Raw genomic sequence first — 17,976 nt, forward strand, 5'->3', positions numbered from 1 at the left:
CTGTCTTTTGTAGAGCAGTTGTGCTCTCTCTCTCAAGGAGGAGAAATCAAATTATCTCTGCTCCAAACTGAGTTGGAGAAGTACTGCTTAAATCTCGGAGTGGCACCCTACCTCAACCCCTGAAATAAAATCAAGCCATATCTGGCCCTCAGAAATCACCATGTCTTCTAGAAATATTGCTCATGTTTGTGAAATAGACAAGAACAATGCAGCAGGCATCACGTGACACGTTTTCTGCCATAACTGTCCTTAGGATACAATGACATGCCATGGTGATGACACAGCAAAGCCAAAACTGCAACCACATGGAACCCTTCTGGACATTGTAGATGGTGGAACCAGATCATCTCAGACAAACAATGAAGACCAGTGAAAGGGTCTGGCCGTTGGCAAGAACTCTTCTCTAATGCTCTCTGGGTGGTATTGGTGATGAGGCAAGAGAAGGAGCTGTTGATTTTGCAATTTATGATTTTCCAAGAGGAGTTTTCAGAGATTTGGCTAAATTTGGTTGGTGAATTGTACTAAATATTCACATTATCTGTCTTCCTAGGCAAGTATCCCAGGGAAGACCTGGAATGCTACATTTGAAGAATGTACCAGACTTACTCTTGACATATTATTTGAGAATTCTCAGCAAAATGATTGGGCACAGATTGGCTCCTAAATCCCTGGTCACTACAGGGTTTTTTGGTGGGACTAACTTGGTAAGAAGACAGTGGACAGCTGACTCTGTTAGCGCCTCTGCTCCTGTCCAACTGAAGTTGTAAGAGAAAACCATTTCACTGGTCATGAACGGTGCTGAGTGCACAAGATCATGAAGACATGCACAGTTCATGAGTGCTGGGGATGACTGGAATGTGATGGAAAGAGTTTACCTTTTGTGCCTGAGGGAGCTGAAAAATAAGGGGAAAACAAAACAAAAAAAGAAAAAACAATCATTATATAAGAAGTTAAGATTAACTGTAAAGCTTCATTCAGCTGCCGTTGGTAAATGGGAGGACCAAAACTGGGAGGGAAAAAACGGAAAATAAAACTGAAACCAAGTCACTTCCTAAAATAAAACTTCGGTGCTGATTATTTCACCTGCTATCTGAATCTATACTATTAACAGATAATCTGTGAGCATGTGTTTGGGAATCGCTATGCTCAGGCAGTTTGGTAACCTCCTGCAAAGCTGAACCTGAGGTTCTTCTGTCCAGCAGCCCAAAACACACACTTTCAAGACCCAACTCCTTTTTCCTATAGGTCAACAATTCCCACCGGAGGAGGTCTGTATGGAAACACTTGGGGTTGTCAAAATTGGGGGCGGGGGGAAGCAAGAACGATTGGCCTCTACTGGTTAGAGACCAGGAATGTTGCTAAATATCATCAATGCATAGGACAGACCCCACAACAAAGAATTATCTGGCCCATATGTCGATTGTATCAAAGTTGAGAAACCCTGCTGTACATAAAGGTAAAATCATTAGAAGTAGATTATGCTTTTAAAGTCAATTTTCCTTTCTTTGTAGCACATTAACTGTTCTCATTATTGCTGGTTAAGGAAGCATGCACAAGAATTTGTACATTTGGAGTAAAGCTAATATCTGAAGAACAACAAAAAAGCAGTCAGTCAGTCCATAAAATAAAACATAATAGCTTTCCCAATGGCACAGGCAAGTAACTGAAGTTATAGATATGTGGAAGAGGATGAACATTTTATGAGACACATTTGTCTATTTTCCTACACTGAAACTATTAGGCTGTGGTTTAATGCCACAGTATTTGTGACTTCCATTATAGCTTGCAGTATTTTAAAAAGCATTTTTCTAATCTAGAGTGGAATTAATATTATCCATGTATTAAATGCCAAATCTACGAATTACATCATTTTCAAGACATACTTCTTGTCATAGAGACTAATATTTATTGGGTGTGAACTTGTCATCAGGCACTTTGTTAAGCCCTTTATTTGTATTGCCAAACGAAATCCCAGCAGCCCAATCCTGGGCACCCTTATTGTCCCCATTTTACAGATAAAAAGTAAAATGGAAATTAGAGGTTAAGTAATTGCATAATATCTCATGGATAATAAATTGGAAAGCTGGGTTGCCTGACTTTAGAACATACAAATTCAACTCAATTCACATGTTAATAAAGGCCATGAACACTTGGAAATTGTGACTGCAGACTTCCTGTCTATCTAGAGTTTATAACATCTGGAGTTTTAGATGCAAAACAACTAAACCAGACATCCTAGGGTCCCCTTTTGAAGCTTCTGCCTTTCCCATTCCTTTTTACCCTTGGAAGACAGCTCTCTCTCCATATGCAGTAAGACTGGGGCTTTCTTGAACCCATCGTAAGACTCAGCCCCTGTGGATGGAGATGAGCAATGGGCAGAAGTGATAAATCCATACCAACGAAATGTCTTGGATTTCAGAGACTTCTCTGAAATGGTCTGAAAAATTTCCATGATGGGCAGACTCAAACCTCTTCAACACTCATTTTTTTTCAAGCAATTTTATCTCAAAAGACCTCTCAATTTAAGAAGACAGGAATACAAGTATGTTTTTCTGATTCTTTCCTTCTAGTTATCACTGCCACTATTCAAAAAGGAAGTTCACAAGTTCCTCTAGAGCTTCTCAAGCATTCAGGAAAAATGCATCAAGAGGTGAGAAATTGAGCCTAAAATGAGGAATCACTTATAGAAAAGTCTCTTAAATATTAAACATCTTTTCACAAAACGGAAAAGAAACCTTAGAGAAGCAAACATTAAGGGAATGATAAATGTATGTTTCCTTAGGAAAGCATTTGTGTTGAATCACAGCTTATGTCATATGAAATACACAGGGGGCCGTGAGAATTACTAATGTTTGATGAACTATAAAATAAACACCAAAGTTAAGTCCTGCACAAACTGCCAGACTTGACAGGTCTCTTTGAAAGGAGAGCCACCCTTTTTTTTTTTCTTTCTCTCTCTTCATGGAAGTTTTATCTTAGTCAAGCAGAAAACACCACTTTTTGACTCACTCATTTAAGCACATGAGAAGAAATCCTGGGAAGGAAAATGAGAGACTAGGGCCTTTGTGGTGATGTCCTTAGTTTAACACTGCCCTCAAACTCTCCACAAAACATATATCCTCCTCAAGAAATAACTCATGAGAACAAAGAGCAACTTTCCTATCAGAGCTTTTAAATACCATAAATTACAGTTTGCAATGCCTAAAGAGGTTGGACCTCTGAGAAGGAGCCTCAGAATAGAACATAACAAATTTAGATCAGATCATCAGCAGCCACAGATGCTACTGCTTGGGGGTTGGCTCACTTGAGAATACATCATTCACCCAACATTCACAAATGGTCCACAGAGCCCTGAGCTGGGAGCCAGACCAGCCGGACATTGGGTCTACCTTGGCCTCTGGCTGGAGTCTTGAGGCCAATGCCTTCCAGCCTGTAAAAAAGGATGGTGGAGGGAGGACTGGGGAATGAGCCAGATCTTGGATGGCCAATAGGTTTTACCTTGAGAGCCAAGTCTGACTGATTAGTAATGGCTGTCTGGAGGGCCATGTTGAGAAGGATTCTTAAGTTATGTCTGATTTTTGTTGGAAAGAATGTAATAACCAATTAGCAATGTCTGTTGTGGGCTAAAAAATAAAGAATAGCAAAACATATTCCTGGACACGATGATCTCTAAAGGACTTACTATACTTTTTCTTTGTAGTCCTGGGCACATCTATGATTTCTATGTAACTTATTTAACATCTCTCTTCTGCTAGGTCACATGCTCTATAAGAGCTTGAGAATATCTGCCCAGTATTAAGTCTCTATGAAGTTCTCTAAGCTGTTCCTCTGGCTAGTGCTGACCTTATTAAAGAAGGTACCTTATTACCAGCATATATACCTAGGACAAATGCCAGGAAAAGTGAACTGGGGTAACTGCCTGAATCCACCGCACCCTGACCATACACACACAATGTTGATAAACAAAGCTGATGGCTTTCAAGACAAATATAAATATCTGTGCCAAAAGGACAGATAAGAAACTCAAATTCCCATATGCCTGGTACAGATTTATGTATATGTGCAGGTTGTTTCATTGACCCATGGATGTACATAAAACCAGCCTGGGAACTTGCCATCATCACGTGGCCAGAGGTGAGGCAACTTCTCTTCTGCAAAGATCTTTTCTTCTTCAAGGCCACTTCGTCAGGCATTGTCAATCAGGCTTAACCTCTCTGGGTTTTCTTACTCACTACATAAAAATTTGTACAGACAGCTTCAGGTTTCTTCCAGGACAAATGAACCCAGATTAGATGATTCTATACACAACCGTACGTACATATCCTCCAGTAAATTTTTTAAGCGGGAGGGTAAGGAAAGAATGAAATCGAGGTATGTGTGCACTTGCACATACTAGAGAAAACTGGGTGCAGGAAGCATTCATGTGATACTTGATATTCTAACATGAAAAGGCTGAGAATTGTCATTCAAGATAGAATGAAGGAGAAGGAATTAATGGAAATAAAGGAGGCAGTAATAATAGAAGTATTCACTCTTTAGTGAACAATCTCAATGGACCAGGTACTTAACTAAGTACTTTACTATCTTGAGTAATGTTGGTACTCACAGTGGACCTCTGGTTTAGATATTAGCATCATCCTCACTTTGTAGATGAGAAAATAGACAATACTTTTGACCTTTGACCAACATAGATTTGAATTGTATGGGTCCACTTATATGTGGATGTTTTAAATAAATACCGTAAATATATTTTCTTCTTCCCTATGATGTTAAAATAACATTTTCTTTTCTCTAGCTTACTTTATTGTAAGAATATAATATATACACAAATAGTGTACAAAGCATGTGTTACTTGATGGTTTATGTTATTGGTTGGGCTTCTGGTTAACAGTAGGCTATTAAGGAGAGTCAAAAGTTATATGAAGATTCTTGACTGTGTGTGGTATGGGGGGCGGGCGGTGGCATCCTGGACCCCTGCATTGTTCAAGGGTCAACTGTATTTAGAATAGCTAAGAACAATTTTGCCCAGCCAAAAAAACACTTGAGGGTCAAAGAGGAGTTTCTCTGTAGCCCACCTCTGCTTTAATCATCAGGCTCAAGGTACTGTTTCTCATGCAGACCATGGGAGCGAACACCAACTTGTGCTCCTAAAGGACCTGCGACCTCTCAGGTCATTCCATCTGGACATCTCCCACATGAGGGAGTGGTAGTGAGAAATCCTGGTCTACCCTTTATGAGACAGTCTCCAGCCTACCATGTTTCTTAGCACGTGATGTATGATGTACAGTGTAGCCTAAATATTTACCATGCCCTCTCCTGTCACAGACATTAGTATTTATTTTTTCCTCCTCCTGGAATCCTCCATCTATCCCACATCCCTTGCTGAGCAAACACCTCCAGTTCTCTGATCAAGTGTCACTGTCTTAGGAAAGCCTTGTCTGACTTCTTGTATCTTATGCCTTCATCACATACCACATACCTCCAATTCATAGCATAGTTACTGCTGGTTGCAGTTAACTGCCATTCCACCCTGCTCTTTTTGTAATGGAAACCCAAATTTTAGCCAGGCTTAGCTAAATGACCCTATTAGAGCTTGATTAAGTGATCCAGTCATGTCCAATGAGACATCCATGGATGTGGCTTTTCCAAATAGTGTCCTTAAAATGACTCGACTCCCTCCATCCTGATGCCGGGAAGGTAGATATGATGGCTGGTGCTCTAGTAGTTATTCTGGACTATGAAGTTATCTTGATGATGATAACTACACAACAGGATATTAAAGTTAGTAGTTATGACAGGCAATTATAATAGCTAGCACATGCTATCCACTATTTCAAGTGCTTTACCTATATTAATTTATTAAAAAACTCAGAAAACTGATTAGAGAAGATTACCCTAATTTTTCAGATGATAAAACTATAGGGTCACACAGCCAGAGAGCAACAAAGAGGATTTGAAAGGGAGACTAGTGAAAGGCTATTACATAATGTAGATAAGACGGAATGTAGAACTGGATCAAGGTACTGGTGGTAGAGATGGCAGGCAGTGGTCTAACTTTAGATCTATTTGAGAATGATGGACTGGATGATAATATGAGAGAAGGAAAGACATCAAGAGTGTGTCCAAGGTTTTTTGGCCAAGGTCAATGCAAAATGGAACAGCCATTTACTGAGAAGAGGAAGACTATGGGAGAAGCATATCTGAGGAAAAATTATCTGCAGTTCAGTTTTGTCTAAAATCGAAAATTTTAGGATATTTTCTAGACTTGCAGAGGTGTAGGGTAGGCAGGATGTTCACTACCACTACGCAGACAAGGTCACCCAAGGTCACCTGAGGGTAGGAAGAAGAGAACTCTCCTAAGAGGACTAAATCATGGGGCGTTCTACCAGTTCAAGGCCTGTGAACTGAGGTGGGCCAGGAGGGGAGCTGTGTGGCACTGCAAGTGAGCAGAAGGAGATCCAAGTAAACTCTGAGTTACTGAGGCCAAATAAAGGTGTCTCAGAATAAGACAGTGCCTCCAGGAAGTGTCTTTGCTTTAACTTTCCTCATTTGCTTCATTTATATCTCAGCGTTCCCTACAGAGTCATGAGGGCAACAAAAGGGACACATTCATTGCTCTTCATCAACAAACTTCTGAAATTGAGTGGACTCCTTTTTCAAAAATAAAACTCCCATTGAAAATCTATTGATCAACACAACACATTTTCCTATAAAATATATAAAGACCAAATGGGAAACAAAGTATTTTCCTGCCAACTGTGTAAAAAGAAAAGAAAAAAATAAGAAAAAAAAAAAGCCTGGCCTACATATGTTTATTCCATTTGAAAACTGGCCCTTTGCCTCAGACCTTATGAATGAGCGATAGATCCCTGGTTGCTGCAAAGGTTCCTTGTATTTATTTTTTTTCTGTGTATGTTTGCATTTATAATTTTCCATTCTATTCATTAACCAACATGAATAAAGATCCCTACTCTTCTATATATCAGAGGAAGTTCTGTTAATTTGTTCAAACTCCAAAACCCATGCCGGAAGAGAAGGTCTCGGACAAGCTAAGATTTGGCAGTGTAGGTTCTGTCCCACATCCATCCACTCTGCCACCCCACGGCAAGCCACCACTGTTGCTCATCTGTCTCCTCACTTTCATTCTTCCCCCTCAATCCTTTATCTACACTTTATAATGAATGATCTAACAGCATAAGCCTGGTACTTTGTCAGCCCTGTCGTTCAAGCTTTGCTTGTTTGCCTCAAAGCCTGATTGGCTGATTCTCTGCCCCCTACCCATGTCAATTCCCTGACATCTTCCTCAACCCTGACCTCACTGACTTGGACCCATCTGTCAGATTTCAGTTCTGGTGTCACCTCCCCTGACAGGAGTCTCATCTTAACCCTAAATGTCTTTCTATGACATTATCTTATTTCTTTTTATCTTAGTATTTATCACATTTTGTAATCTTATTTACTTTTTTATTTTCTCTCCACCTAAGAACTTAAAATCTATCCAGAGGCTATAACTATTCTTTTCATTGTTTTTTTTTTTTTTTTTTTTTTTTTTTTTTGTTTTTTTTTTTAAACCAGGAACTAGACCTGTACTGAACCTGGCTCTTGGTAAGAACTTAATATGTATTTGTCAAAGGGGTAGGAGAAAGGAAAAATAAAAGGAAATAAAAGGGAGAAGAGAAGAAGAAAAGAAAGCAAAGTAAAAGATGGAAAAAAGGAAAAAAGAGGAAGAAAGGAAAGAAGGAAGGAAAAGGAATAAAGGAAAAAGGAAAGGAAGCAGGAATGAAGCAAGGAGGAAGGGCCTTGGAGCTTGGTAGACCAAGTTTCAAATCCTACCTCTACCACTTAGCAGCTGTGAGAACTTGGAAAACAGTAAATCATTTATGAATTTCTCATCAGTAAGACTATAGTAATAACACCATTTCATGGGACTAATGTGAGGATTAATAAGATCAATACATGTTGAGAGCCTACTAAAGCCACTGGCAAGTAATGGTTGTTGTTTGGACCTCCTAACCTTGTAACCTCTAGAGTTTTCATGGTTGGCCCCAATGTCACGGTGTGAGAGAGTTTATACTAATAACCAATACTTCATGGTCCACAGATGAGTCCATGGGCCTAGGATCACAACCCCCTCTTAATGAGCCATCACTTTTTCACAGTGGCTTATGTGAAGAAGTGTTAAGGACTGAAGAAGGTGCATTAGGCAGTGTATGATTCTTACGTGGACATGTGTCTCTTCACTCTCATAATCAATCCGTTTCTTTCATAGCAGTCCCCATGCTCTGGGTAAGGCTTCTCTGCTCCAAGGCACATAATGTAGACAGTGTCCAAACCTAAGCCAACTAACTCATCATTTTTTCCTGGCCATAGCAAATAGCTCAGAGTGGACATGTGACTTAACCTAATCTAATAAGTACTTCTATAGAAGTAACCAAAAATTATATCTCTCTCTCCCTTTCTCTCCTCTTTTCTCTCCAACTAGAGACTGCACTGCTGGGGACAGGTTATCAAATGCATCCTGAGAGTGAAGCCAAGACCATGGAAGGCAGGACAGTGAGATGGATAGAACTCAGTGCCAATGATGTCATTTGAGCCCCATTGTCATTCATGGGACATAGCTTTTTGTGGCTTCCAGCTTAGTATGAGCCCTGGGGGCATCCTAAATAAACAGTTTTTCTCATAATTCCCACAGATTTCTGCAGCTGGGTAAATCTAGGTACATGCCATGGCTGCTCACAAATAAATTTTACTTGTACACATCAAGGGATTCATCGAAATATTTCCATACTGTTTGCTCAGCTTCAAAATACTCGGGCATAATTTCCTCAAAAGATTTACAATGCAATATGTGAGATTTCCTCACAAATACACAGGATATCATATTTCTCAAAGTCTGGAAACTATTTTAGTTTTTATGATAATGTTAGATAAGTCACGAGACAAGAGGTATCTCTTTGTGTCATTCTCTTTCTCCTTAGAATCTCCTTTTCCTTTGGCCTTCACAGGAGTGTCAGTCTACTTTCTTTATTCCATGTTCCTCTCTTCCTCCTCAAATGTGGCCACCCTGCTGCTCATTCTACAATCTCTAATTGAGGCAACTGCCCCGAGTCTCATGGCTTCAATTAATCCCTTTTCATGGTGTGGTGAGGAAGGAAGAATGAAAGCAATGGTAGAGATAGATAACCTCACGGAGTGGAAGATAAGAACAAAAACAGGGCCAGTAAAAGAAAAAATATATAACTGACTTATCTACTTTAAAATTATTTAGTTCCCCTTTGAAATTTTTGCTTCACATCCTATAAGTCCTTCAAAACTTCTTTTGTTAGAAAGACTCATAGAGAGAATAGAATCTATGTATTCCAAATTATCTTGCTTTTATCAGTTTGGGTGTTATCTTACCTGATCATATACAATTTATTAGTAATTTCTCAACACCTAGTTTTGGGTACAGATACAACTTTAATTTATTTTTCCAACAATATATTTAACAGCAAGAAAAATATGGGCAGAAAGACACTTCTTTGTAACACACATACTTTTTTAAAGTGTTTCTTAAAAAAAAAAAAAAGATCTCACAAGCTATCCATGTTCCTTGTAGAAAATCATATGTCAAAGAGAGGCAAAAGGAGACATTTAAAGCCACCTTTGATTCTAATATTCATTGGTGAGATCTCAGTTACATCATGTTAAATGACTACATACAACATTCAATTATTTGAATATATAAACATTACTTATCGAATTCCTTATTATTAGCTAAACCATATTCACTTTGTCACTAACATAAATGATGGGACTGTAACAAACACCTTCATATTGTAAATATCCTCGTAGTAAACATTCTTGTGGTGAAATTATTGTACACATTCTCGACTTTTCAAGAAGTTAAATTATTAGTCAAAGTACATTGTGTATTTTAACCAAATGCTCTCAAGAAAAGTTGTCCTGACTTACACTCTAGCCAGGATTCTCTCTTTCTAATGTTCATTTCACCAACCTTAAGACAACATTATATATTATCATCTCAAAAAATCTTCCAGTAATTTAAAAAAATAGATTATATAGATGGACCTTTTCCATGGGCCAAATAAGTTAGAGACACAGAGAATACTCAAATTCAAAATTCCTCAATGGCCAAAGGGCTAGCTCTATTGCAAGATTCCAGAAAATACTGCACTGCCCACTGCAGACTAGCATCCTGATGCTATTTAGGAGAAGAGAAGTGGACTGATAAATAAAGATTAGATTTTTCAAAACTTAACTTTAAATGAAAAAATCTGATGTTTTTGTTGCAGTAGTAGAGCCATGCCTAGATGAAAGGCAAGCCTGCATAAATTGTTCACTTGATGGCAGACATTTTTTGGGACACTGGAAAATATGGATTATTAATGGGCAGACCAAAACAATTCTCACATTACATATAGCTAAGGACTATCAGCTGGGGGAAAACCCCAGACATTTTGCTCATTATAATGTTCTGAAAATTCTCACAATAAGAAGTCATTTCTCATCAGACTTGAACTCTGCATTGTATTGTAAAAATAAGTTTCCAATTAAAATTCTCATTCTTCAGCCTTATTTTGGGTGGTCATCTTGCTGAAAAATTATCTGGAGTTCTGGCAACATTGTGAAGCCCATGACCCTGCCAGTTCCCTGTGAGAACACAGGTTGGTAGAATCAAAGAAAACCTGGCCAAGTCCAGAACAAACCACCACCATGATGTGTTTGTATTTCCTGCTTGGAAACCACACTGATCCACATGGCAGTCCAGGGATCAGTTTAGATTAAGGAGAACCTGATAGGCAAGGAAGTTCTTTTCTGCAGGATTCATTTTGGAAATATCTGAACAGGATACAAACCCACTCAGACCTTCTCCTGAACTCCCACTCTACCAGTGTCACTTTTCAACATTGTGACTACTTCCAGTTGGATGCTTTAAGCTTCTGGTTTTAATTAAAACTTAATTTGCAAAAATGTTTCATAATTTATGCATGTCATGTAATCCCTCTGAGACTATGAACTTGTAGCCAACTCAGGGCCATAAAAGGAGACACAGTACTGAGAAGGTTGGGGGAGGAAAGGGAGGTAGGAAGAGAAGTACCAACAGGGATGCAACAGAGGAAGGTACAGCTACTTTCTTTCAGCCTCCCACCACCTGAATCTGCAACCACCTGGGAGAGACATGAGCCTTGATGTCAGAGAACAAGAAGAATCAGCAATGACCAGAATTGTCCTCCAAAGAAAGCTTTTCCAGGGAAGATGGTTTCGCCAAAGAACTCAAAACTCTTCAAAATAGATGAATGGGTTCCCACCATCCCCATGAAAGGAGGCATAAAAAACCCTTGGAGAAGGGACAGGGATAGGTGGGAACTCTCTCTGTGGATAGAACCACCGGTGGGCACAATTGTTTCTTTCTTTTGTTGAGCTCTTCTTCCCCTTGACTGGCCCAGCATAGACAGCACCAAATCTGTCCCTGTCCATTAAAGTGGTTAATACCTTTTGCCCTGCTCTGCCATTCCTCTTGAGATCCAGCCCCACCCAATCCACCTGCCCTGACTGGAGCCTCTTCCAAGTGGCTCCAGATCCACCACACATAGCAGACAGCCTTGGTTCCCATTGCATGTTTTCCCATGTGGCCCCAAGCTTGGCACAAGCAGTCGCTAGCCTTGGCTCACATTGCAGTCCCAAACTCAGCATAAGCAGCAGTGAGCCTTGGCTAACATTGTAGCTCCTACCAAGTGACCCCAAGCCTAGCACAAGGGGTGGACTTCCTTGGCTCACACTGTAGTCTTTCCAAAGTAGTCTCAAGCTTGACACAAGTGATGGGTAGCATCAGCCCATACTACAGCCCCTTCCAAGAGGCTCAAGTCCTGACATCTGGCAACCAGCCTTGACCTACACATGAAGCCCACCCAAGAAGTTCCACAACCAACACACACCAGGCAGGCAGCCTCAGTGGCATCAGATCTCCTCTAAAGCAGCTCCTACTCCAAAGGGGAAACTTCTACACACCAGATTGTCTAAAGTAGTCACAGCAGGTCCTTGCAACCAGCCGATCTCAGGGTCAACCCCAATGACTGTGATTGCAGTGGGTACACTCACAGTGATTATAGCTCTACTACAATAGGAGGACACACACAATCCACACAGGGGACACCCCTGGAGCACCTGGTTCTGGTGAATAGAGAATATTGTGCCACTAGGATCAACAAGGTGCCTCCTATGAAAGGCCATGTTTTAAAGACTTGGAGACATAACAGATCTACCTAACATATAAAAACAAACAGAGATAGCCAAAATGAGAAGAGAAAGGAATATGTTCCAAATGAAAAATCAGGACAAAACCCCAGAAAAAGAACTAAACAAAATGGAGACAATCAATCTACCAGATAAAGAGCTCAAAACAATGGTTTTAAAAGTGTTCAATGAACTCAGGAGAATTTAGTGAGAGCTTCAACAAAAATACAGAAAATATTCAAAGAACCAATTAGAAGTGAAGAATACAATAACTAAAATGAAAATGCATTAGAGGAAATCAACAATAGATTAAATGATGCAGAAGAATGGTTTAGCAATCTGGAAGACAGGGTAGTAGAAATCGCCCAATCAGAACAGTAAAAAGAAAGAGAATTTTAAAAAATGAGGATAGACTAAGGGACCTCTGGAACAACATTAGGAATACCAATATTTTCGTAAGAGGTGTTCCAGAAGGAGAAGAGAGAGACAGAAAGCATATTTGAAGAAATAATGGCTGAAAAATTCCCTAACCTGGCAAAGAAAACAGATATCCAATTCCAGGAAGTACAGAGAGTTCCAAACAAGATGAACCCAAAAGGGCCACAGCAACACACATCATAATTAAAATGTCAAAAGTTCAAGAGAGAATCTTAAAAATAGCAAGAGAAAAGCAGATAGTTACATACAAGGGAATCCCCATAAAAATATCAGGTGATGTTTCAGTAGAAACTTTGTAGGCCAGAAGCGAATGGCATAATATATTCAAAGTGATGAAAGAAGGGAACCTGCAACCAAAAATACTCTAATCAGCAGGGTTATCATTCAGAATTGAAGGGAAGATAAAGAGTTTCCCAGTAGTAAGTACAAAATAGTCACAGAGATGTATAGCATAGGGAATACAGTCAATAAAATTGTAATAACGATGTATAGTGCCAGGTAGGTACTAGACTAATCAGAAGGATCACTTCATAAATTATATAACTGTCTAACCACAATGCTGTACACTCAAAACTAATATTAAATAATATCGAATGTAAACTGTAGTTGAAAAAAGTTTCCCAAAGAAGCAAAAGCTAAGGGTGTTCATCACCACTAAAACAGAACTACAAGAAATGTTAAAGAGACTTCTTTAAGCAAAAAAAAAAAGGCTAAAACTAAAAATCATAAAATATAGGGGGGAAATAATCTCACTGATAAAAGCAAACATTTATTAAAAATAGTGGATCAATGAATTAAAAAGGAAGTATGAAGTTTAAAAACAAAAGAAATAAGATCATGGGTAACTACAATAACAAATTAAAGGCTACACACCCACATAAGATGTAAAAAATGTTGTCAACAATATAAACATGAGTGAATAGAAAAAAAATTAGTGCTTTTGGAATATATTCAAATTTAAGCAACCATCAACTTAAATAAACTGCTATAAACATAAATTTTTATATATGAAGCTCATGGTAAACAGAAACCAAAAACTTATAATATATAACAACAAAAACAAAAACAAAGAAATCCAGATATATCACTAATGAAAGTCATCAATGTACAAGAACATAGAGCAACAGAAGAAGAAACAGAGAAGACCTACAAATCTAGCCAAAAAACAATTAATAAAATGGCCTAAGTACATAACTATCAACACTTACTTTAAATGTAAATGGACTTAATACTACAATCAAAAGACATAAGATGGCCGGATGCATAAGAAAACAAGACTCATGCACACGCTGTCTACAAGAGACTCACTTCTGACTGAAAGACACAAAGACTGAAAGGAAAGGTATAGGAAAAGATATTTCATACAAATAGAAACAAAAAGAAAGCTGGGGTAAAAATACTTACATCAGAAAAAAATAGACTTTAAAACAAAGACTGAAATAAGACACAAAGAAGGACACTACATGATGGTTAAAAGAATAGATCCAAGAAGAGGATATAACACTAGTAAACATCTACACACCCAACAAAGCATTATCTAAATACATAAAGCAAATATTAACAGACATAAAAGGAGAGATTGATAGTACTAACAATAGCAGGGGACTTTAATATCCCACTTACATCAATGAATAGAACATCTAGACAGAAAATCAACAAGGAAATAGTGATCTTAAAGAATACATTAGATAAGATGAACTTAATAGGCATTTTAAAAACATTCCAAAAAAACCAGTAGACTATACATTCGTATCAAGTGCACATGGAACATTCCCTCTGACAGACCACAAGTTAGGCCATAAAACAAGTCTTTATAAACAATCTAACCTTATGTCTAAAGACAATAGAAAAAGAAGAATAAACAAAGCCCTAAATTAGTAGAAAGAAGGAAATAATGAGGATTATAGTGGAAAAAATATTACATAGAGACTAAAAAGCAATAGAAAAGATTAATGACACTAAGAGGTGGTTCTATGAAAAGGTAAACCACTCTGATACACTTATAGCCAAGAGGAAAAAAAGAGAACCCAGGTAAACGTAATCAGAATTGAAGAGAAATAACGACGGACACCACAGAAATGTAAAGAATCATAAGTGAAAACTACAAACAAATATATGAAACAAACTAGACAATCTAGAAGAAGTGGATAAATTCCTAAAAAACATACAATCTTCCTAGACTGAATCAGGAAGAAAAAGAAATCTAAATAACCATTCACTAGTAACAAAATTGAATCAATAATTTAAAAACTCCCAAGAAACAGAAGTCCAAGACCAGAAACCTTCAAAGGTGAATTCTACAAAATATTTTTAAAAGAATTAATATTATTCCAAAAAAAACTATTCCAAAAAATCGAAAAGGAAGGAATACTTCTAAATTCATTCTATGAAGCCAGCATTACCCTGACACCAAAACCAGACAAGAACACTAGAGAAAAAGAAAATTACAGACCGATATTACAAAATATTAGCAAACTGAATTTAACTGTGCATGAAAAGGATCATACACCATGAACAAGTAGGATTTCTTTCAAGCATGCAAGCATGCTTCAAGATCTGCAAATCAATAAACATGATACACTACATTAACAAAACAAAGAATAAAATCAAATGGTCATCTTAATAGACAGAGAAAGAGCATCTGACAAAATACATCATTTATGATAAGACCTCTCAAGAAAGTGGGAATAGAGAGAGAAATTAAGTCAATGTAAAGGTCACATGTGACAAACCCAGAGCTGGCATCATACTAAATGGTGAAAAGCTAAAGCTCTTCAGGATTAGGACTTGAATTAAGACAAGGATAAGGATGCTCACTCTCACCACTTTTGTCCAACACAGAATGGGAAGCTTTGGCCACAACAATCAGACAAAAAGAAAGAAGAAAAAAAGAAAAAGAAAGAAAGAGCATCCAAACTGGAAAGAAAGAGATAAAACTGTCACTATTTGCAGATTACAAAATACTATATATGGAAATACCTAAAGATTCCACACAAAAAAAGTATTAGAACTAATAAATGAATTCAATAAAGTTGCAGGATACAAAATTAATATATAAAAATCAGTGGTGTTCCTATACATTAATAATGAATTATTAGAGAAATTCAGTAAACTATTCCATTTATAATTATATCAAAAAAAAAATAAAACTACCTAAGAATAAATTTAACTAAAGAAATAAAAGACCTGTACTCTGAAAACTATAACACGCTGATGAAAGAAATTGAAGAAGACACAAATAAATGAAAGGATTTATTATGCTCATGGATTATAAAAAATAATATCATCAAAGTCTATACTACCCAAAGAAATCTACAGATTCAATGCAATCCCTATCAAAATACCAATGACATTTTTCACTGAACCAGAACATATAACTAAAATTTATATGGAACCACAAAATGCCCCAAATAAACAAAACATTCTTCATAAAGAACAAACCTGGAGGTATCACACTCCCTGATTTCAAACTATACTACAAAGCTATAGTAATCCAAACAGTATGGTACTGGCACCAAAAGAGACACATAGATTACCGGAACAGAATAGAAAGGCCATAAATTATTCTACTTTTATATAGTCAATTAATCTATGACAAAGGAGGCCAGAATATATAATAGGGAAAGACAATTTCTTCACTCAGTGGTGTTGGGAAAAATGAACAGATATGCAAAAAATAAAGTTGGATCACTTTCTTAAACCATATATAAAAAGCTCAAAATGAAACCATTAAACTGTAAGAAGAAAAGAGGCAGTTAACTCTTTGACATGGGTCTTAGGAATATTTTTCCAGATGTGTCTCCTCAGGCAAAAAATAGCAAAAGAAAAATAAACAAATGGAACTATATCAAACTAAAGAGCATTTGCACAGCAAAGTAAACCATCAACAAAACAAAAAGACATCCTACTAAAGGTGAGAAAATATTTGAAAATTATATATTCCATAAGGGTTTAATATCCAAACAATATAAAGAACTCATACAACTAAACAAACAAACAAACAAATAAATAAAACAATCAAATTAAAAAAGGGCAGAGGACCTGAATAGACATTTATCCAAAGAAGACATACAGACATATGAGAAGATACTTAACATTACTAATCATCAGAGAAATGCAAATCAAAATCACAAGGAGATATCACCTCGTACCTGTCATAAAGGCTATTATCAAAAAGTTAACAAATAACAAGTATTGGCGAGACTGTGGAGAAAAAGAGAATTTTTTTCATGTACTGCTGGTGGGATTGTAAAATGGTACAGACACTATGGAAAACACTATGGACGTTCCTCGAAAAATCAAAAATAGAACTACCATATGACCCAACCTTTTCACTTCTGAGTATTTATTCAAAGACACCAAAAGCACCTGTTTCAAAAGAAATAGGCACACTTGTGTTGATTACAGTATTATTACCAATAGCCAAGATACGGAAACAACCCAGGTGTCCATCAATAGATGAACAGATACAACACACACACAATGGAATATTACCCAGCCATAAAATGGAATGAAATCCTGCTATATGCGATAACATGTATGAACTGAGAGCATATTGTGCTAAGTGAAATAAGTCAGAGAAAGAAAAATATCACATGATTTCACTTATACATGGATTCTAAATAAAACAAATGAACAAATAATACAAAAAGAAACAGACTCAGATACAGAGAACAAACAAATGTTCGCCAGAGGAAAGGGGGATGGGGGAATAGGTGAAAAAGGTGAAGGATAATAAGAGGTATAAACCTCCAGTTAAAAAAAAAATAAGTCATGGGTATGTAATGTACAGCATAAAAAAAAATAGTCAATATTATCTTAATAACTTTGTATGGTGACAGATGTTTACTAGACTTATTGTGGTGATCACATGGTAAGGAATATAAATGTTGAATCACTATGTTGTACACCTGAAACTAATATAATATTGTATGTCAACTTTACTTTAATAAAAAAAAAAAAAAAACCTCAGAGGAAAACTAATGAAAACTCAAGAGTCTGCAATGAAACCATTACTTCACTCAACAGATGTCTTCAAGAGAGAATTTTCAGAGATCTGCCAAACTGTTGAACCACAAAGATATCTGTGTAGCAACTTAACTACAAATATTGGACACCCAAGAAAGATGACTAGAAAGAACCTCCCCTCAACATACATCCTTTGTTAATTGTAAAGTGAACGAATCTCCAAGTCACCTTCTATATCTGCAGTGAAAAGAACATACAGATTATGTGACATGGAAAAAAAATCAAAAGGTCCAGAAATGAAAGTAAACACAGATTCTGCACACTCACAAGGAG

The 17,976-nt window shown here is 37.3% G+C and overlaps 1 protein-coding gene across 4 annotated transcripts in view; it reads right to left on the reverse strand.

Moving 5' to 3' along the window:
- Positions 1-17,976, reverse strand: part of CACNA2D3 (calcium voltage-gated channel auxiliary subunit alpha2delta 3) — a 790,850-nt gene that overhangs the window by 226,183 nt on the left and 546,691 nt on the right. For 3 of the 4 annotated variants that reach the window (XM_036219353.1, XM_016156350.2, XM_036219352.1), the window contains one exon: positions 876-893. The exons of the other annotated variant lie outside the window; for it this stretch is intronic. In XM_036219353.1, coding sequence (XP_036075246.1) covers positions 876-893 — 18 coding nt within the window. The remainder of the gene's footprint in view (positions 1-875; positions 894-17,976) is intronic. 4 annotated transcript variants of the gene reach the window in all.

This window comes from Rousettus aegyptiacus, unplaced genomic scaffold (assembly GCF_014176215.1).
Source record: "Rousettus aegyptiacus isolate mRouAeg1 unplaced genomic scaffold, mRouAeg1.p scaffold_m13_p_4, whole genome shotgun sequence".
NCBI lineage: Eukaryota > Metazoa > Chordata > Mammalia > Chiroptera > Pteropodidae > Rousettus > Rousettus aegyptiacus.